The sequence below is a fragment of the Dendrobates tinctorius genome, unplaced genomic scaffold (assembly GCF_039654945.1).
Source record: "Dendrobates tinctorius isolate UK_male_01 unplaced genomic scaffold, ASM3965494v1 ptg000019l, whole genome shotgun sequence".
NCBI lineage: Eukaryota > Metazoa > Chordata > Amphibia > Anura > Dendrobatidae > Dendrobates > Dendrobates tinctorius.
In genome coordinates, this window is record NW_027361687.1 from 33,710,228 (window position 1) to 33,732,572 (window position 22,345).

The following is a 22,345-nucleotide window of genomic DNA, read 5'->3' on the forward strand; positions in this document are numbered from 1 at the left end:
TGTTCAATACTTATTTCACCCGCTGTATATGTATATATTACTGGTGAAATGTCACTCCAGTGATCAGTACCACACCCAGATCACTAGGACATAGAGCGGTGATATAACTCTATATACATCACTGAGGAGAGGTCACTATAGTGATCAGTACTACACCCAGACCACCAGGACATAGAGCGGTGATATCACTGTATATACATCACTGGGGAGAGGTCACTATAGTGATCAGTACTACTCCCAGACCACCAGGACATAGAGCGGTGATATCACTGTGTATACATCACTGGGGAGAGGTCACTATAGTGATCAGTACTACACCCAGATCACCAGGACATAGAGCGGTGATATCACTGTATTTACATCACTGGGGAGAGGTCACTATAGTGATCAGTACTACACCCAGACCACCAGGACATAGAGCGGTGATATCACTGTATATACATCACTGGGGAGAGGTCACTATAGTGATCAGTACTACACCCAGATCACCAGGACATAGAGCGGTGCTCTCACTGTATATACATCACTGGGGAGAGGTCACTATAGTGATCAGTACTACACCCTGACCACCAGGACATAGCGCGGTGATATCACTGTATATACATCACTGGGGAGAGGTCACTGTAGTGATCAGTACTACACCATGACCACCAGGACATAGAGCGGTGCTATCACTGTATATACATCACTGGGGAGAGGTCACTATAGTGATCAGTAATACACCCAGACCACCAGGACATAGAGCTGTGCTATCACTGTGTATACATCACTGGGGAGAGGTCACTATAGTGATCAGTACTACACCCAGACCACCAGGACATAGAGCGGTGATATCACTGTATTTACATCACTGGGGAGAGGTCACTATAGTGATCAGTACTACACCCTGACCACCAGGACATAGCGCGGTGATATCACTGTATATACATCACTGGGGAGAGGTCACTGTAGTGATCAGTACTACACCATGACCACCAGGACATAGAGCGGTGCTATCACTGTATATACATCACTGGGGAGAGGTCACTATAGTGATCAGTACTACACCCAGACCACCAGGACATAGAGCTGTGCTATCACTGTGTATACATCACTGGGGAGAGGTCACTATAGTGATCAGTACTACACCCAGACCACCAGGACATAGAGCGGTGATATCACTGTATTTACATCACAGGGGAGAGGTCACTATAGTGATCAGTACTACACCCAGACCACCAGGACATAGAGCGGTGATATCACTGTATGTACATCACTGGGGAGAGGTCACTGTAGTGATCAGTACTACACCCAGCCCACCAGGACATAGAGCGGTGATATCACTGTATATACATCACTGGTGAGAGCTCACTATAGTGATCAGTACTACACCCAGATCACCAGGACATACAGCGGTGATATCACTGTATATACATCACTGGGGAGAGGTCACTATACTGATCAGTCCTACACCCAGACCACCAGGACATAGAGCGGTGATATCACTGTATATACATCACTGTGGAGAGGTCTCTCTTATAAAACGTAATGAATAATTTAGGCCATTTACCCCCAATAAAAGACAATCACATTCTTTAAGTAATAATACTTTAATAAAATTAAGTTCTTAATGTCAATTCAGCACATTTAATACATTAACCCTTCCCTTCTTTGTTTTCTACAACTTGTGCAACATCATGTATGCTTTAACTATCTGCTTTAAAAAAAATATACAAATAAAAAAATATGAAAACAAAATGAAGACATCCAAAAATCAGGACTACGTCTACGTTCTGCAAACGGCTCATGTGTTTAAGATTGGATATGACGGATGGTCGATACGTGCGTCCAGCCAAATTCTCATACCTCATTGGAATTATGGGAAATGTTAGGACGTTTTGTTAGTATTGAGGCGCCCGATGATTTCATAGGTGGTATGTTGATACTATGAGATTTGCAAGTTTAAATGGAAATTGTGGAGAAGAGAGGTTCTCAAGTCTTCCTCAGAACTTAAGAAAAGCAATAAAAACACTACACAGCTACACATTTACTATGTATTAGTTTTAGAAGAGAACCAGTTATGAAATCATTGGGAACCACCATGGGTACATTACAATACCCATCATTGGAAATTCTAAATTCACAGATTTGTTCAAGTGACCATTCAGGTGCCTTTCTTAGTTTGTTTCATTCCTTCAAAAAGAAAAATGAAAAACGAGGCGGAAGAACAAGACTATTTCATCTGAATTTTTTTTGTTTCCATAAGATATAAAAAACAGCGCTGTATATATTTTATGCATATATTTTAAACCCTACCCCTTTTCTCTTTCAATTCTTATATTTTTTTCATGAAATGTATTTAAGAGGAAAAAAATAAAAAAAGAATATAAAGTGCATGAAGTGTGATTATAACTCTCAAGACAGAAGTTCATTCAGCTTTGTTCAAGTAAAAAAAAAAAAAAATGGAAAAAATAAAAACAACCACAGCTGGACCGATACATAATGTTGCATTAGCACACAGCTGGTAACAGAAAATAATGAGGTAAAAAAAGAAAAAAATGGAGTACAAGTGTGTTATAAGACACCAGCGAGTTATCTATGTCATAAATCTTCCCATTACATATATGAGTATTCGATAGTAGATATGAACAAATCGATTTTTAAGACCCTGGCCCAGCAGCCGCATCAGTATCCCCTTGACGCCAGATGGGAGCCCTGCAAATCGACTCCTACCTGCCGATTGATCAGCCCGCCTGGCGCGGTGTCAGGTGTGCATCACTACGGAATGATGACGTTTCACAGGGCCTACACATCAGAAGAGGCGCATGGATTCTGGTATGTAGAAAGCAGTTTGCAAAGCTCCTATCTGCAGCCACAGAATATCAACGTGACCCCTGGACAGGGGTCCTGAAAATTGATTCACTCATCTTTTTTAAACAGCCATCCTGGTTTGTATTCTCCTCTATAAAATTTTTGTATTGTTTTATTTTTTTTAAAAAATTCTTTTTTTTCCTAAGATTAACTTTTTTTTTTGCCTATGCATTTTGGCTCAGCTTGCTTATTGTTTTCTGGGCCCTAAATGTTAAAGCTATTTGCAAAAAAAATAAAAAAATGTTATAAGACAAGCCTGGACAGACACCTCTATGAGCTTGACCTCTCTTTTCCAATATATTAAGTGCTATAGTAGGAACAGTTTACTTTCTTTTTTGTTTACAATGTGAAACACAAAATCTAGAAATAAAAGCCTACCTCTTTTTCAGAGGAAGTTAAAAACTCTACAAAAAAATTTAAAAACTTTTTTTTGGTTTTAAGGTGTGAAATTAAAAAAAAAAAAAAAAAGGGGTGAGGAGGGAAAACATTTGAACCTTTAATAACCCCTGCAAATACAAGTTTAAATACCAACCTTACATAAAAAAAACTAAAAAAAGATATTTATAAGTCCTTAAACAAAATGTAAGAAAAAAAGTTCAATTTCTAGAGGGAATTGTCCCACTCTAAAATAATTGGGGGTTTAAAATAACCCCATAATCAACATTTGGCTACACATTTGCTAGCAATTCTCTCCTTTAGTGCACAGTTTATTGCTGGGCTGTTTTTTTTTTTATAAGGTTACAAACAGCGCCGCAGAGTAAAAATCAAATAAAATTATTTCATTTTTACCTAAAATGTATATACATGTGATTATTTAAGAAAATCCTTACATTTTGGTAACTTGGTTAAGAAAATACAAATAAAATATATATATATTAAAAAAAACATAAAAAAATACAAAAAAGGTAATATTTTACCACTTATTGTTCACCCATTTCTTTCCAGAGAACGGATGACCCGATTGATCCAATAATTCTCATCAGTGGTCTAAGGATTAAGCCTATTATGTCGCCGTGACCTCCCAACAGGAGAAGACAAAAAGGTTGGTCAAATATTACAGTAATTTTCCATGAAAGGGTTTTTTTTTTTTTTTTTTACACTCTACAAGTTTCAGTCTATAAACAATGGACGTTGATTTTTTTTTTTTTTTAAATTCATCTAGTGTCTTTTTGAAATAAAAAGGACCCTCATATGCCTATAAAAGAAATTAATAAAAATGGACTGGTTCTATTTTGGATCAATGCATTAGTTTCAGATGGGTGAAAAATCTCTTAAAATGTATCCATTAGATGATATTTCATGAGATTTAAAAAAATAAAAAATTTTTTTTGTACTAATGTATGGCACTGAGGAATCCGATACTGATATCTACCGGTTGGACTATTAGTACCGATAACTTGCAGACGCACAATCGAGATAATATGGCTCTAATATCAATGTTTGTGATGCATTTTCGATAATTAAAAGTGATCATACACTTTCAGACGAAAGTTGATGGAAACGGACAATTTCAACCAATATGAACATTGGTCGAATTATGTTGAAGGATGACTCAATGTCAACATGTGAACAGAAGTCAGACATGTCTTAAATTTTTGTCTGATAGACGGTAATTCTTTGGGAGAACACTTGTCGACGCTGATCTCTCCCGGCTTCCAAACACACATGGGGAGAGTGTAGTAAGCCGCTGTCATATATCATTGGTGACAGAGAATCTCTCGGGGAAACTATTGGGTTATGTGGTCAAATTTGCTCTATCCTTCACTTCTACAGAATTTGTTGGGGTAGAATCAGCAGATCTTCATACACATTAGGTGGCCAGTCTCTCTGAAAATGGGAGGGTTCAGGTGACATTATTGTAATATTTATGGTGATTGTTCTTGACTGGTATCATTGAACATGTACAACAAGATGTTATGGATTATAATGCATATGAATGGTTCTGCATACATCCTACTTTTATCTATTGTGCATGGCTACCATTAGACAATTGTATGTTTAATCCATGGAAGAACTACATTTCATTTGGAGATTGAAAAATTTTGTAAAAAATATGAGTCTAAACAAACTTTGGATTCACTGGTCTCTATATTACACAAGGCCTTTACTCCATGCTCGGGGGTTTATAGATTTTGAGTAAAATTGTTGTCAAGGAAGGAAAAGGGGTTTGTCCTAGAGAAAATACTGAACCAAAAAAAGTACTTAATTTTTTTTTTATATTTTTGTTAAGTAAATTTTGGGACAACCATTCACAATTCTATCCAGACGTCTCTTGACACATCACATCCAAAGCAGAGATGAATATCTCTACAAAATATATTTCCTAGTGAACCGAATCAAACTATTCCCTTCAAAATCCCAATGGGATTGAAAAAATAACATAAAAACACACACACACACACACACACGAAAAACAAAGTTCAGGATTAAAAAAATTAAAAAAAAAAAGAAACACAAAATGTGGACTTCCAGAACTGTTAAAGCAACAAAATTTTTGCTGGTCTACCCAAAAAATGAAGCGTACGATGAACTACCTAAGTCACTGTATATAAGCTTCTAACATCCCCAGCTACAATATTTGCATTTACATCACTAAAACAGCACACGGTGTATTAAAGCCCCTTTGACGCTGGTGGGTCAAGCTAACTCCTTAATGGTTGGGTGGGCCGCCGACCTACTGCTTAGCAGTGATCATCGGGCCCGTCCTAGGAAACGGACAAAAACCATTTAGGTAAGTCTTAGGCATGAAGGCATTAATTGTTCAATACTCTCTAAAACACAATGATGTGATAAATCACAACACAAGGCATTAATAGCTAATTCTTCATCGACAGCAAAAATGTTCGGCACACAGAAAAAAAAAAAAAAAAAAAAAATTTTTACCTTTTTAAAAAAAAAAAAATACTTAAAGTTTAAAATCTGGCTACAAAAAGTTTTTTTTTTTTTTCCGGTCTACATATCTATGTTCTCGAAAGCTTAAGGATTACTTTATCATAAAATAAAATCCTTTCTTTTAATAAATTACCCAATAAAAAGTATTATTTTTTCTTCAGCGCATGTGTCCTGCTTACATTTACACATAATAAATGCATTTATTAAAATAGAATATTAAATTATAAAGAAATGATCTAATTTTTTTTTTAAGCAGTGTCCTTTTTATTTATTTTTTTCCTGCCTGTTTTTTATTTAACTTTTTTGAATAAAAACAAAATAGTTTACAGATTTATTAACAGTCGTGTCCTCCTCGTGGGTTACAAGTAGATTTTTAAATAATGAAAAAAACAAAAAAATTATCTCCCCTTCAAACTTTTTTTTTTAAATACCATTTCTTTTAAAATCTTGGGGGCAAAGTAAAACTATTTTTTTTATTATACTGCTTCCTTAAATATAAAGAAAAATTTGGTATTTGTGTAGAATAAAACATTTATCTATATAATTTCTGATGATCATATCACAGTATACTTTTTTATTTTGCGTTGCGTTATGTATATTGTTCTATATCTCTCTTTCTAGTGTCTATAGGTGCGTTGTCCTACATTCTTCAATGGAGATGGGTTAAAACTTGGATGAAAAAAAAAAAGCGAGAATACAAAAAGTCTGGTGAACGGTGGGTGGTTTGGCAATACACCCAACTTACCCTCCAAAAAAGGCAATCTAGTCACCCTCTATTTTTCTTTTTTACCAATTTGTATGCTCAGTGTATACATTTTTCCACCACAATATTAAACACAAGTCCTTCTTGGGTGTCTATAATATAGAAAAGAATACAATAAACTTTAAAAAAAAATCTGAAAAAATACCCTTTATGGGCCTTAGTCTTCTACAAGGATGAGGACAGCCATTTTGAAACTGAATTGACCCCTGTGAAATTTCAGAGGTCAACTCAAGCTGTGTCCATGAATTCAAAATGGCAGCCTACCTTTAATTGCCTAAAAAAATGGAAGTACCCAGGTAGACAATCTCCATCCAAATAACAGTTCCATCTAGTTCAACACCATATAGTGTAGGTACCGATATACTACTAATTATTATATAGGTCTTGAAAATGGAAAATCCCGCCTTAAAAACACTAATAATCATCTGGCACTACGAAAAAAATGACAGACCCCAAAATTCTCTCAAGCTGTCAAGTGCCATACTTGTCAACGTATTCACATGTAAAGAGGAAATGTACAGACATGAGAGGGAGAATAAAAAAAATGTGACGCAACCCAAAGCAACAAGATTCTAGAGGACATTTTTCTTAGTGCAGTTTGGAAAACGACCCCAAAAACTTTGATTGGCTGCTATGGATTACCAACATTCATGTCCGAAGAGTAAGACAAACCGAGAAACAAGGTATATCGCAAAGCCGGTACCCACATCCAAGCCCGTTTTTTATACTGTTCCTACAATTTTCTATCTTCCTTTAAGGATAGTTCCTAGATTTCATCCCAACAAAAAAGTTGATGTTATGATGTATTAGACAGCAATTATATTTTATCAATATGGTATATTTATTCCTTACTCCTTGATGACATCACCGGCTACTCTATCAAAAATCACCATTCAGTCCACACGTTGGCTGCTGCACCGTGTGCGGAGGTTAGCTACTTCAGGCCGCTGCCTCATAAATATGTAAGGTAGTGTTTGGATTTTGTGTCTGCAAAAAAAAAAAAGAGCAGAAACTCTTCAAGGCCTGATCAACGGCCAACAGATCGTAAGAAAAAAAGTCTTGAATGTGACTGAAGGGGGAAAAATATCTGCAAATCATTACCCAATGGGTCTCGAAATGAAAAATTAAGATCTTGAAAAAACGTAGTGCTAGATTCCCAATGAACCAACCTTTAGGAATTATGAAAAAAGGAAAAGAAAGAGGACTTCAAAGTCCTATTCCATGCAGGCCATTCTTCAAAGTGCTTCTTATAATGCATGCGACCCAAAACCTTCAGAAGAAGTCGAGATAAATTCTGGCAGTTTTTTTTTGTTTGTGTTTTTTTTTATGTAAATCCAGGTTGTCGTAATGCAAGCGGCAAATGTTCACCTAAAGCTATATAGCAAAAACTACTGTTAAAGGTAGGTAAGATTAATAGACTCCAGTGCAGCAAATACATTCTCACTGGAGACATAAGAAGCGGCATTAAATATTCAATCACACTAGCGACAACGTAGACTCCAAAAAAAAAACCAACAAGAAAAAAAAACACAACTTCATCATTTAAGATCGGACTGAGCGGTTCCTTCGAAACGGACCTGAAATATTTTTTTCTCATAATGTCCCTTTTCAAAAAGTAAAATGCTACATTTCTTTAAAAATTAAAATACTGCTAGTTTGTAACAATGTATAACAACCGCTACATATTTTCGAAAAAATAAAAATAAAAAAATTAGGTAATTGGTTGAAGAGTCTGGTTTTCAAAACAAAATATTAATAAGAAAAACCCCAAGTTTATATACCTCCCTCCCTCTTCAATTTCTAAATACTTTTTATTTTTTTGGCGGAGGGGGGAGGGGCACCCAAATATTACATCCCTAGTGCCTACATTCTTATGCAATTGAAGTAGAATAGTGTTTTCGATGAAAGATTTGGGAAGGTTCTTTCAGAGGTGCAATGTCACGGAAGTTCCCGTCCTATTGACCCCAATGCGAGTGAGATGAAGGACAGGATCTCCTCTGGTAGGGATTGGAAGTAATGGAACGTATCACCACTGGAAAATGGCATGAAGGTATCTCAATGTGGCGACTGTGGATATTATACAGTTCACAGAAAGAAAATAGTCTATTCTCGTGTTGCACGATGCCATGATCAAGTGTTGCTCTAGTCCCAAAAATCACGTTGTTAACAAAAATAAATAAAACGATCATCCGGGAAGCACCAAAAATTGGAATAATGTAATCTTGGAAGGAGTACGTGGGTAGGGGAATACGGAGCAATCTATATATATCAACCCCCGGTTAGACTGTCACTCGTGTTGTAGGATCCCAAGGGCAAGAGAAAACCCCTAAGTGGTCTTGAAACATCTTCAAAAAAACAGCTGAAGACTAAAACATGGCACCCTCTAAAATTGTATTTTTCATTTCCAGCACATAAAACTTTGGTCCAACGTTTTTTCATTTTCATTCAAATGTTCCGTCTGGTCCAGTTAAGAGGAAGAAAATAACAATTTTATATTGTTATTTTTTTATTTTCTTTGCATTCCTTAAGAAAAAACAAAAATAAAAAGTTCACATATGGAAGTGTTCCTCCCTTTCTAAATACCAGTGCTCCCGCTTTTTAAAAAATAAAAAATGTATTTTCCTCGTGATGGCCACAGGAGGCCTAACAGATGAAGCGGCAGTTGTCTGAGTTGAGGAGGACCAGGAATCCTGATGGCCCAGCTTCAGTGCACAGTAAAATCAAAGTCTTTTTTCCCCCCATACGTTTTTATAATTTTCTTTAAAAAAAAGCAAGACCTCCATGCATATAAAGTCCTGATTGTTGAGGTTTCTTTAATTTTTCGTCCTGGTGCTAAAAATGAAAACTGGCAGGAATTTTACATCAGAATCTTCTTTACAGCAAATGACAATAAAATTGCAAACGGTAGATTGAGCTGCTTTTCATTGAGTGTGAGGTAATCGTTGTGTCCTCATGTTGCAGATTCCCAGAGATTTGATAATTACAGTTTTTGCTTTTATTTATTTTTATTTTTTTGCTTGTAATGATGAAACAGATTCCCGTCAGGCAGAAAGTGAGAAAAAGGCCTCAGTGGGCACCGGAAGTGGGGCCTGTAAATGCCCTGAAATTTGACCTGGCTGCTAGTACCCCTGAGTGCCCTCCAATCTGCATCCATTGGTTTGTGAATCAGTCTTGTCCGCCAATGCTGCCCGCTTCAACTTGAGAGGTAAATCTCCAGCAGTGCTTAAGAAAGGCAATTTAGAAAGAGGACATCACTGACCTCAGCTGGACCCCTCTTTCCACTTGACCCTTCAAAACCAAAGTAGATTTTTCAGCTGCATATGTCCAAACCGCGGTAGAGGCTTGGTGGAGCTCGACTAAACCGAAAAATCGAAATTATTTTACAGCTCTTGACTTTTCCTTTTTTTTTTTTAAGCTGCTACTAAGTGGAAAGAGCTTGCTCTTCTAGTCCAAAAAACGTAAAAGGTTACACCTGGACTTAAAAACTTGGTTTCCAATGGGCACTGACGCCCCAGAAATTTGTTGTGACTGCTGGAAAAGGCTGTCATAACCTTTCATTAAAGTTCGAAAAAATAATTTGCAAGTTTAAGATATCCTTTTGTAACATTCGGATTATAGTTAAGATTTTATTATGAAGTTTAAATATCATTTCTTGACCTCTATGCACCTCAAGTCCGTCATCTCTTTACCCACCCTCTCCCTTTTCCCAAAGTCTCTTAGGAAAATATCCTTATGGCTTGAGTGGCGGACGCATGGCAAACGGGACACTCTGGTTCATTACGTTCGCAGATACGTACAGCACACTCCATGCAAAAAAGGTTGTGCCCACAGGGCACCAGTGCAGCTGTGACCTCGCTTTCAAAACATACCATGCACTCCCGGCTTCCAGAAACAGAGTTCCGAGTGGCATTAAGTTTGGTGAAGCCTGGCAGACTATCACCTTGGTTCCTCCTTGGCAAGCTAGTAAGGCTAGATTCTGGAGACCTCTGTGTGGTGTTAGTCTGGATGGCGCCACTGCTTCCCGAACGTTGCTGCTTCGTGAAGATGTTTGGGGTTGGACTATTGTTTTCTTGTCCACCCCACATGGGTCCTCCAGTTTCAGCCACACCGTAATACACATCCTGCTTGTAGTTGGGAAACAAGTAGCCATAATTGAACTCATTCTGATCATTTAGTCGGGGCGTCTCATAAACAGGTTCTGCTGGACAATCACCAATGCAGCCTAGGCTATTTTGCCGGAAGGTGGAAAGAGGCTTGCAACTGGCTGCCGTACCGTGCACTCTCCAGTTTTCTGGATATCGGCTTTCCATACCAGAATCTGGACTATTGGACAGAAAGTCGTTCTCGTTGTTGTATTCCAAGATTTTGCCAGTTCGTACTGCAATATGTGTCTCAATTTCTTCTCTTGCGCGTTCTACATTTCCTGGAGCCCCAGTGATCTCAAACACCGGGTCTCTGTCACGGCTTGGAGTGATAATATAAGTGTTTGTTTGTTGCTGAATCCTCTTAATGGTAGCACCTTTGGGTCCAACTACTAATCCAACAACTCTGTAGGGGACTCTGACACGGATTGTGACTTGGCCGGGTAAACTTGGGGCACTGCCGAAAGCACTACCGGCTTTGTTCCGGGATGCTCTTATCATTGAAAAGTGTTCAGCGGCGGAAATGATCTCACGTCTTGCCATAGCAACGTCCTCTCGACGTCCTGTCACCATAAACACAGGCTCTTCTCCTCGAACTGGAGTCTTGATGTACGTGTTTGTTTTCGCCCTTAGCGCTTTGATTTTGCAGCCTAAAAATGAAAGAAAACACATTTAAATAATTTTACAAATTTGCAACAACAAAAAAAAACAAAGCTTGTCAAAATTCAATGTTTTGCCACATTAATCATTTCAATAGCCATGTACAAAACATACAAAACAAGGGAATGGAAAGATTAATGTATGTAAATGATTCTAGACAAGATAGTTAGAATCCTATGTTGAGGAGCATGGATGGTGGCGTCCAAGGGGACGGGCTGGACAAGGCCAAGCCAAGGGGACGCGCTGGACGAGGCCAAGCCAAGGGGACACGCTGGACAAGGCCAAGCCAAGGGGACGTGCTGAACAAGGCCAAGCCAAGGGGAAGCGCTGAACAAGGCCAAGCCAAGGGGAAGCGCTGAACGAGGCCAAGCCAAGCGGACGCGCTGGACGAGGCCAAGTCAAGGGAGCTGGGCTGGACAAGGCCAAGCCTAGGGAGCGGGGCTGGACAAGGCCAAGCCTTGGGAGCGGGACTGGACAAGGCCAAGCCTTGGGAGCGGGACTGGACAAGGCCAAGCCTAGGGAGCGGGACTGGACAAGGCCAAGCCAAGGGAGTGGGACTGGACAAGGCCAAGCCAAGGGAGTGGGAATGGACAAGGCCAAGCCAAGGGAGTGGGAATGGACAAGGCCAAGCCAAGGGAGTGGGAATGGACAAGGCCAAGCCAAGGGAGCGGGACTAGACAAGGCCAAGCCAAGGAAGGCGGGGCTGGACAAGGCCAAGCCAAGGAAGGCGGGGCTGGACAAGGCCAAGCCAAGGAAGGCGGGGCTGGACAAGGCCAAGCCAAGGAAGGCGGGGCTGGACAAGGCCAAACCAAGGAAGGCGGGGCTGGACAAGGCCAAACCAAGGAAGGCGGGGCTGGACAAGGCCAAGCCAAGGAAGGCGGGGCTGGACAAGGCCAAGCCAAGGAAAGCGGGGCTGGACAAGGCCAAGCCAAGGGAGGCGGGGCTGGACAAGGCCAAGCCAAGGGAGGCGGGGCTGGACAAGGCCAAGCCAAGGGAGGCGGGGCTGGACAAGGCCAAGCCAAGGGAGGCGGGGCTGGGCAAGGCCAAGTCAAGGGAGGCAGGGCTGGACAAGGCCAAGTCAAGGGAGAGGGGCTGGGCAAGGCCAAGTCAAGGGAGCGGGGCTGGGCAAGGCAAAGTCAAGAGAGCAGTGTTGGACAAGACAAGGAGGCCTGCTGTAAAAATAACAGACTCTCAATGCTCAAAAGCTTACAAGGCCACATTTCTGCAAAGTCTCAGCATAAAGTCAAACCATGCAAAGAAGGGAAAAAAAAAAAGACGACAACAGTCATACTGCCCAAACATGAGCGAAAATATAGAGGTACAATAACAACAAAAACTACTGGAAAAAAATGACTCACAACGATGACATCAGAAGTAGAAACTAATACACTTTTTCTTGTACACAAGATAACAAAGGCAGAAAAAAATCATATCTGGGAAAGAAGAGGTTAAAAAATAGGTGCATGCAATGACCCGGGCAATGGGGGGCTTTTAATCTAGCAACACCACCCTCCCTTCACCCAGAACGCTGCCTCGGTCTCTGTAAGAGCAGACAAAGCGCACATTGTTGGCTGTCTCACAAGGGTCTGTGCTCTCTAGGAAATGAAGTCTGCTTTAATAGTCTACTAAAAGCTTCTAGGTTTTTATTATAAGGGTTGTCACAACTCCCCACCACCCCAACAGATTTAAGAGGGGGTCTGCCTCTTGTCCCTGTACCCTCATAAAATCAGCCTCATAAACCCAAATCTCAAAGACAACATTCATAAACTTGTCCTGTCATTTTGCAAGTATACCACGTGTAGTTGGGATACCTCGATTCAGAGGAAATAGAATCCACAGCAATGGGTATTATCAGATGCTGTACGGACTGTCCAAAGCGACCACAATGGTAATTGGGTAATTGCTTTTTTCTTTACTGACATACCCATGAAGGGTCCTAAAAATACGACCAGTTCCTACAAATAAAATGGTTTAGGTTTAACACGAATTGTGGTGAACCAAAATCATCTCTGGCAGGTCTCCAATCGTGACAGTAGACTCTAAGCTCCTAGAGGGGGGTATGTCCTACTTAACAAAAATATAATCCATGTAACGATTAGAGGTCTCGGGCCAGCTCCGTTTAGGAGGCCACTAAACATCATATGAAGAACATGGCGACTAGATTATCAGCTCTCAGACAATGACCAGACCAAAGCTACTATAATATTATACATTATATATATATATATATATACACACACACACACACAGTATATATATATAAAGCAACCTGCAAAACTGCTACTTTGCAAATAAAACTTCTACTTTGTACACTATGCAAAGATCTAAAAAAAAACTTTTCCAGGGAAAGTGCAAATTTGGTCAACAAAAATCAAAAGATACCATGCGTATTATTAGGGTATCGCATATTTTGAACTAATTCTAAAAAATAAAATTACCTAAATCGAGACGTATAAGCAATTTAGAGCAACATATAGATTCGGGCCCCGTCAGCTGCTCGTACAAAGTGGAGGCGGCCATTTTGTGCTTGTAATCAATCTTCATGACATCACAATCAGGACATTAATTACCAGGCCTCATTGTCGTGAATATTGGTTCGGTCAACGCAAAACTAAATGCTAACATCTCAAGCCCTAAATTTTCCATGGCAGTTATTGTCTGAAAAGAGACTATAAAGACTCCCTTAAATATTTGGACATGACCACAAAATGGCCGGCCCCTCTACACCTTTCACGTTTTGATTTGGGTCAAATTACAAACAAACATGAAGGACTTTAAAGAAAAAAACTACCCCAGCACTGACCCAGACTTCTTTTCTTCACTTTCATTTTTAATTGACACTTAACCCTAAATACTTCTTCCAACCCCCTCCCACACCCACCACCAAAAATAAAAGTCCGATGACTGGCCAGGCCACGAACAGGTTAACTGTAAATGCCCAAGAGTCTCACTTGCTGCAAGAAGGTTGAATTAATCCCTTCTGAAAAGGCCTCATTCTCTGGGGAGGGCGTGTGAGGGGGCCAGAGACGGCCACAAAGGATTTCTTAGAATCTCACCAAAGCTGTGCGAATGGGATAGGACTGGCACTGCGCACAATGTGTGTCTACATCCATACGTAGAACACATATGGAGGACTGTATGCCATAAGCTGAGTCAACAACAGCATATGTCCCATATCATCTGCCTCCATTACGCAGCAGTATTATCTGACCTCTTCGGGATATTCTTCTGAGGGGGCTGGATGATCTCGAAAGTAAAGGTTCTTCTACCTTGGTGGACAAAACAACATCTCCAATACACTCGGGTTTGCTAGATTATTTTCCTCCCACAAACCAATCCTTTCAGGATTGTCCTACCTCACATTTTCAATCAGAGATGAATGAACTACTTTACAGGTCTTACTCCTCACATAATAAATGACAATAGAAAACAACCTAAAACGTTAGGTGCCATCATTGAAACTTGACTTAAAAAAGTACCAGCAGGAAAAGTAAAGAAAAAAATAGCAAATACTCACACAGGACCTCCCTTGTTGATATGGCATTGGAGCTTCAATATTCCCAGTAGATCTTTGCTGACCTTCCGGGAATATCTGATGCAGTGAAGTGCAGTACAAACATATGACCACCACCTCAGCACAAAACTGTGGCATCACCAACTGTGGCATGATAAGTAAACAGAGCCTGGTGGGCACCACTGGAGCATCGGTATTGATCATTCCTAACTGAATGCAAAATGGCCAACACAAGGGGTGTCACCGAGCTTTCTTGGACAGCGCTCTGTCAAAACAATAAACCAATTCTGTCATTTCAGGTTAGCGATTCTTTCTTATTGAACATTATCAAAAGCATTACAGACACCTAATTCCACTTATCCTTAGGCACAAAGGACCTATCAGGCTCCCTATTTACAGTACAGGGTACATTTAGGCTTCCTTATAGTCGTTCTTCAGACAATCAATGAGCCTTTTGAGAACAACTTTATTCCTTGAATAGTGATTCAAAAACTTTTTCACTTTAGAAGACATTTTTGGGTGCGACCAACAACAATTACTAACAAAAAAAAACAGCAAAATAAAAAAAAATGTTAAAACAACCTATTTTGTCCAACTATAGAACAGCTTGAGCCAGAGTAAAGAGCAATTAATTTTCCCAATTTTCCAGCGCTATCCAGCCTGCCTCTTACGTGATAATCCCTCCCTCCGGTTTATCTAAAATTGCCCTCCTATCGTCTCCACCTACCTAACAAGATAGGCCGGTTCTTACAACAGTAAAGTTTCGTATGAGGGGTCAGTCGTATCGACAATGCAATCTCCACAACCATCCTGCCAAGAAGAACATTGCAAGGAGGACATGTATGGGCCTACTTGGGTACCAAGTGACTTGACACTGTCTTGTTAATAGATGCAGGTGGCAAATACTTCTCTTCTTGAGTCATTTTTAAATGTAAAAATTGACTTTAGTTGAGGTTGGCCAGCAGCCAAGAGAAGATCAACAAGACATGGATTGAGAGGGTAACAAGATGGTGTGGAGGAGTATTGAGAGAGGAATGGGTCGTATTGCCCAATGCACAACAAAGGAGCACCCTAATAGTCTATTAGGCTTATATTATATGCTTTTGCTACCATCTAAAAATTGACCTCTGTGACTCTGTCCTTGAGGAGCAAGTCATGACTTAGTCATGACCTAGTCAATCGTACACTTTATGTTAATCCACACTGGTGGGGACTAAAACTCTTTAACGCCCATGAAGCCATAAGACATGCCATTGTCCAGAAGTCAAAACAATATCAGACTATAAATTTCCTTATAAAAATAAATTGAATGAAATGTCATGTCATCTGCCTTCCTCCCCAATCAAGGAACCCGAGAAGTTTCACCAGAAATCCATCAAAGTCTATTCTATCACAATCCTGCATGATTATCTCTTGTGGTTTGCCTGACCTGGTGTTATTTCTCAACTATCCCAATTCTCTTGATGAAGTGCCCTATTCATTGGCAGAGTCAACCAGGCATGAAGAGGAGATAAAGAAAAAATATTAAGTCTCCCAAAGAACAATAGGAAAGGTCAATAAGGGCCCCTTGTCACAGAGGTGGGCACAGCCTATCGATTCTGTTTGCCGATCCTTTCCTAAGTAACTATATCCCATGTGATCGAGATAGCACAGTGGCCAGATGGTCGCAGGTCTCGAATGGCAGAAAGATAAGTTGTAGTAACTAGAGGTCTTATTGTCAGTTATGGGCCCTCTGGTACAGGTCTGGAATATACATATAAAAAAGTGGCTACATTTTTGGATTAATGAAAGATCTAAAAAAATATATTTAATTTAACCCTTTCCTGAATTCTAACTATGAATCAACTTTTGGAAAGTTCTCAAGAGCGACCATGAGTTAATCTGCCAATTTTTTGGAGAAATATGATTAGCAAAATTTTAACACATATTAAATTAGATAAATATTTTAAGGCTGCAGAGGGAGTGTTTCAAAAATGTACTGTATGTGTATAGTTAAGAAAGAAGGGCAGTAGGCGTCACCCCAACTTTGTATCATCTTCATGCCAAAGTGTGCCGTGTGTTTACCAACACTGCGCCTGCTCCATTGACAGCGTGAATATGCCGCTGCCAACTATCGCCACGCCCCACCAACGCCACCACCCCATCTCAGCCACCAATGGCAAAACCCTCCTATCAGGGAGATGACTGATATAATTGCTAGGATCTAGGTTTTTAAGGGGGTGCTGCAGAGTCATTAAGATCTATAGACGCAGCGCCAAGCCACGTGCATGCCAATGCTGCCAATGTAGAGATCCCTGGAATATTCTGAATAAAGCAGCCTAAGAGGGTTCATTCATTTTGACGAAAATTCACAATGAACCGCTACTCTAATGGAGAAATGGTAACGTAAAACCAGACCCTTCGGTTCCGCTTTGAACCTCTTATTAGGGGTTGCTGTGGGGGTCACAAAAATCGGTAAATAACGAGACTGATATTTCGACAATAAATATATTTTGTGTCCCTCATATCACCGCCTCCTTTTATGTTGGCTTTTCCACGAAATGCAGTCACTCCCACCCAAGAATCGATTCCCGACACAATAGACACCTCGACATACACTAGATTAGTTATCTATCCAGAGACCCTTCAAAAGGTTTTCATGCATTTCTAAAAAGACGACGTTTCATTTAATGTTTGTGCCTTTATAAATGTTTCACCCAAAAATATAAAAAATCACATTCGATACCTAAAAAAATTGACATTATAAAACCAATCTAAAATTAAATGAAAAATTAAAAAAAAAAAAAATAAAAAATGGAGAAACAGCAGGCAGTCCCCACCCCTCGATTTCCTAAACGTCTGCTTCTCTCCTCTGCAATACCTTCCTAGAAACACGCATGGCTCTCTTCGCGACTGTAAAATAAGGACCACACCCCCCTAACTGTTTTCGCTACAACCTGCGCATACCGCACACTCAGAAAAAAAGGTGCAAATTCTACCTTTTGTCTAGTCGTTGCAACATAAAATCATAAAGGACGCTAACCTGTAAATGTTTATTAAACAGAATATTTGTTAAGAAAGGCGAAGTTGGGATTTCCGTAAAGTTTATACATCAAATCTGAAAAAAATTAATAAATCTATGCCTTCAGGAGTCACAGGCTTTTTTTTTTGGACATCAGAGGGGTCTCGGGGGAAATAAAGAGTTAATAATAACACCCACTTTCCAGAGTTCTCGAGGACCCTGCGCCACTTTCAGATTCTAGATATCGAACATCTCCATGGTCCCTTTGTTCACAAGTAGCAGCCATGCTTGTTTTCTTAATTTTTATATGATTATCTCCCTACAAAATGTTTTTTTTGGGGGTGTCCTATCCCTAAAGTCGGATCTCCACCATCTTATCTTCCCGATGAAATTATCATTCCTTAGATTTGGAGATGAATTATTAAAATTTGCCTCAAGCTGCTCTCCTTCTTGGAGCAAAACCCAAGTGACGACACTGACTGGACAGTGGACAGATATGCAGCATGGTGGGCAGGATTTTTTTTTGTTGCTCCTCCAGACAAAAGCTGGGACAATTTCTGCATCTCCATAGCACATGTGCAGAAGAGAAAAGTCTACATATCTCCAGACAAAGAGCCTGCGAAACCTCACTTCCTGCACTACAGCATGCTGCTGCACCACCACCACCACACACAGGTTGATTGGTGCCTTGCAGGCATGAAAATTTAGGAATGCACAGCACAAAACTGACCAAACACAACAAAAATGGCTCATAGAGAACAATGCCTTCTAGTCTAAGCACGGTAGATACCCACTGCCTGCAGTTGCATAATTTGACAAGTCCTACAACTCGTCATCTTCCACCCTCTCGTCTCCACAGCTATTTCTGAGACACAACGACTGAGAACGAGACACACAAATAATCGCTGTTACTACGAGAGTTTCGTGACACGCTGTCTGCTCCACATAATGAGCAGGCAGGCTTTGTTGTAGCACCCACCATCTCGAGCACATGGCGACCATGGTTCATTTGTGTTTTGGTACCCAATGGCTTCTTCATCGCCCAGGCCTCCTCCTGGGGGTGAGATATTTTTGGAACAAGCTTTGGTCATGGATTGAACAGCTGTATCAAGAAGGAAGCGTGGCTTAATAACAACCACGTGCACCACCGAACAAAGACCCAACTTGACAGGTGATGTGGGCAATATTTCAAGTCTACGGAGCTGACGTTTGTCGAAATCTTACAAAATATTTAGTAGGAATATAACCTTTTTGGGCTCAAGTGGTAAGATAGTACAGCTTTCCGAGTGGGTGTGTGAGGGAAAATGGATAAGGGGGGTCAGAACCAACATAAAGAACTTCCAAATACAACATACATGCCAAGTCATAGTGATGTTTATGTGTCACCCAATAAACTCTGAAAAAAACTCAAAGGACAATGCGAAAATGATGGTGATGTCATATCATCCATCACTCTAGGAAAGGCAGGTTTTTATTAAGGGGGTGGGGATGAGGGGTCCGAAGAATATGGCACTCACTACTGCAGCCCCCACGTTTTCCCCCCGATATCCGCAGAGGGTAAAGGTTACATACAACACTTCAAAAGATGAGATTGGACTCTCAGAAACCAAATATCCATCATCCTCCTGACCCACATTGTTGACATGGCTGCCTAGCTGCCCTGACTCCCAAACTACAAAACGCTACTTGCTTTTCCAGACCCATCCTGGAATTTCGGAGGTGATGGAGCCAAGGATAGAAGTAGACAACAAGCATTGGGCAAGAAAGAAAGAGATGCCAGATCCTGCACACACCCACCAAAAACTTCTCACCTGCTAGTAGAGTCCCAGCCATGGAACCATATTGGGGACCTCGTTTCCCCCATTGCATTTGTAGACCTTTCTATTTGGGATGGTTTATTATGGACAACCAGCTTTACATGTCAGACTTTTTCTTGCCCCAAATCTACCCACCCTCTCGACAACAAATATCAGTCTATGGTGCCCTTTTGAGAGTGCCCAAATATCAGTCTATGGTGCCCTTTTGAGAGTGCCCAAATATCAGTCTATGGTGCCCTTTTGAGAGTATTTCTTTATTTTGTCACCAATCTTGCACCACTAAAGGAATTGGGCTGAAGTGTTTGGTGGTGTGGGATCCATCCATCCTGATTGGGGACGCTTGTGTGCAGGGAAGGTGGGTGTGGTATCATTTTAACCCTGAGAAGTCCTCCCCTAATCCCTGTAGCAGAGAACAAAAGCCTAGCTTCAAAAATAAGGCTCCAGGCAGCTGTACGCTACAAGCAACCACCACAAACGAAACAAGTTTTCACCCAAGTCTGAAGAGCCCCAATCACATAATAAGTAAGGAAGTTGTGAGGGTCCTAAAGTCATAAAAGAACATCAGCCTCCCTTTCCTGGACACTGGGACCCATCCTCCTCCTCAGTCTTCCCTCCAACCATCAGCACTTCTGACTCCTAAACAAAGGCGACAATCTGCCATAGTGGGTATCATGCCCCAAAGCTTTGACCTAGTCCAAAAGTCCCAGAGCCTGAGGGACGTCAAGACCTGGACCGAGCGCACAGTGGGGGCTGCATGCGCTCCACGGCCAGACTGCAGCAGCGTATCCTTACATAAACTTTTCCCACAGCATCTCTCAGGAAATGCCCACATGCCGGAGACAATGGAAAGAGTGCGAGACAACAAAAGGCTCTACCAACTAGCCCTGCCACATAGAAGAAATCAAACACGTCCACCCCCCCACCTCAAACACAACACACAGCCCCCCAAAACCACATCTGCACCAACACCCCTCCCAAAAAACCCCAAAATGCCTAAAGTCACAAAGACAGGGCAGACACCTATAAGGTGGCCAATGCCAGTCTCAGCGCCAGACCCCGGCCCACCGCCAGGACCAGGGGGTGTGTATAGGGGACAACCTCCCCAAACAAAAGAAGCACAAGTTTTTTAGGTGCAGCAAGGAAGGGGAGATGGTAGGGTACAATGGAAAGGGTACAAAAAAGGAAACAAAGACCCCTCCCCAAATACTGTAAGGTATGGGATGGTGCTACAATGTATCAGCCTGCAAACAAAGCGTGCATGTATGAGTTGTGTATTGTCTGGAGCCCAGACAAAGCAGCAGCCACCGCCGCCCCCCTGGGGCCAGAAGGTACGGCCATGACATGAGGTGCCCACCAGATGCCCCCACATGGTGCAACGATGGAGACAAAGGAGCTGACACTCACCTTGTCTGCCCACAATCTCAGCCACGTGTTCGGAGCTGGGCACTGGCACACACTCTGTGGTGTTGGAACTCTTCAGCCTCAGCTCTGCCTCCTTGTACAGGGCACACAGCTTGCTCTCCCCGGATTTCTGGGGGTGCTGTCCGCTGCTGGAGCTGTTGGTGCTGCTGCTGTTATTGTTGTTGTTGGTGTCTTCTTCTGTCTCTCCCAGACCCAGGAGGCAGAGTTGGTCCAGGGCGATCTGCAGAGCTCTGTCATCCTCCAGCACCCTGTCCTTGGTGAGGTCTGCCATGCCATGCCCATTCCTTTCCATCATCCCTGATACCACCAGGCTAGGCATGGCTAACAAAGGCTAGGGAACAAAGAAGAGGGGCAAGAGAGAGGAACCAGAGGAGAGAGAGAGAGGGAGACAGTGGGAGAGGAGGAGGGAGGAGGCAGGCTGTGCTCCTCCTCCTCCTCCTGCTCTGCCCTGCTCCTCTCTCCTCCTCCTCTCCCCTCCTACTCCTGGCAGCAGCGTGCGGGGAAACTCTTTTGTTTGAAATTCCCTGTCTCCTCCATGATAGATATCCCGGAGCATGCTGGGAGTTGTAGTCCTTCAGGAGGGAGCGATGAAAATAGGAAGTGGAGGGGGAGGTGTGTCATCCAAGTTTTTAGCAGGGCTGGAGTGAAATTTCGGAGGGAGCTGATCAGATGGGAGATGGGATGAGGCGGGTTGGGGGTTATTAGGATGTTGTCGGGACGGGTGAGGAGCGAAAGAATAGGCGGCCGATAGTGGTATCGTTGAGGGGACTTGCTGGCAGAGTGAAACCTGAGTGAGGGGGCTGGCTGATAGAGGGGAGCCTAGGTGATGTGCCTAGCTGGTAGCGAGGAGCCCTGAGGGGGCTAGCTTGGGTGAGGGGACTGCCTAGGGAAGGGGAATGGCAGGTAGAGAAGAGCTTAGCTGGTAGATATAAGCCTTGGCTGGTAGACAGGAGCCATGAGTGAGGGGGCTGGCTAGTAGAAGGGAGCTTGGGTGAGGGGAATGGCAGGTAGAGGAGAGCCTGGGAGAGTGGATTGACTGGTAGAGGGTAGCTTGGGTGAGGAGATTGCCTGGGTGTTGGGTCTAGCTGGTACAGGGGAGCCTGTGTGAGGGGGCTGGCTGGTACAGGGGAGCCTGTGTGAGGGGGCTAGCTGGTACAGGGGAGCCTGTGTGAGGGGGCTAGCTGATACAGGGGAGCCTGTGTGAGGGGGCTGGCTGGTAGAGGGGGGCCTGTGTGAGGGGGCTGGCTGGTACAGGGGAGCCTGTGTGAGGGGGCTGGCTGGTAG

The 22,345-nt window shown here is 41.9% G+C and overlaps 1 protein-coding gene across 1 annotated transcript; it reads right to left on the minus strand.

Annotated features, from left to right (window-relative positions):
* Window positions 1-1,570: 1,570 nt before the first annotated feature.
* LOC141082853 (RNA-binding protein MEX3A-like) lies at window positions 1,571-22,124 on the minus strand. Its single transcript, XM_073566863.1, has 2 exons — window positions 21,044-22,124; window positions 1,571-11,297 (listed from the first exon to the last, which is right to left on the minus strand). Exons 1-2 carry the CDS (start codon window positions 21,378-21,380, stop codon window positions 10,222-10,224), a joined length of 1,413 nt encoding a protein of 470 aa, XP_073422964.1. The 5' UTR covers window positions 21,381-22,124; the 3' UTR covers window positions 1,571-10,221.
* Between the last annotated feature and the right edge of the window lie 221 nt (window positions 22,125-22,345).

Bases quoted from the DNA above. Each gene is read 5' to 3' on its own strand.
- LOC141082853 (XM_073566863.1), bottom strand. From the start codon at position 21,380: ATGCCTAGCCTGGTGGTATCAGGGATGATGGAAAGGAATGGGCATGGC. The intron at 11,298-21,043 runs GTGAGTGTCAGC...TTTCATTTTTAG, and splicing joins TGAGATTGTGGGCAGACAAG to GCTGCAAAATCAAAGCGCTA.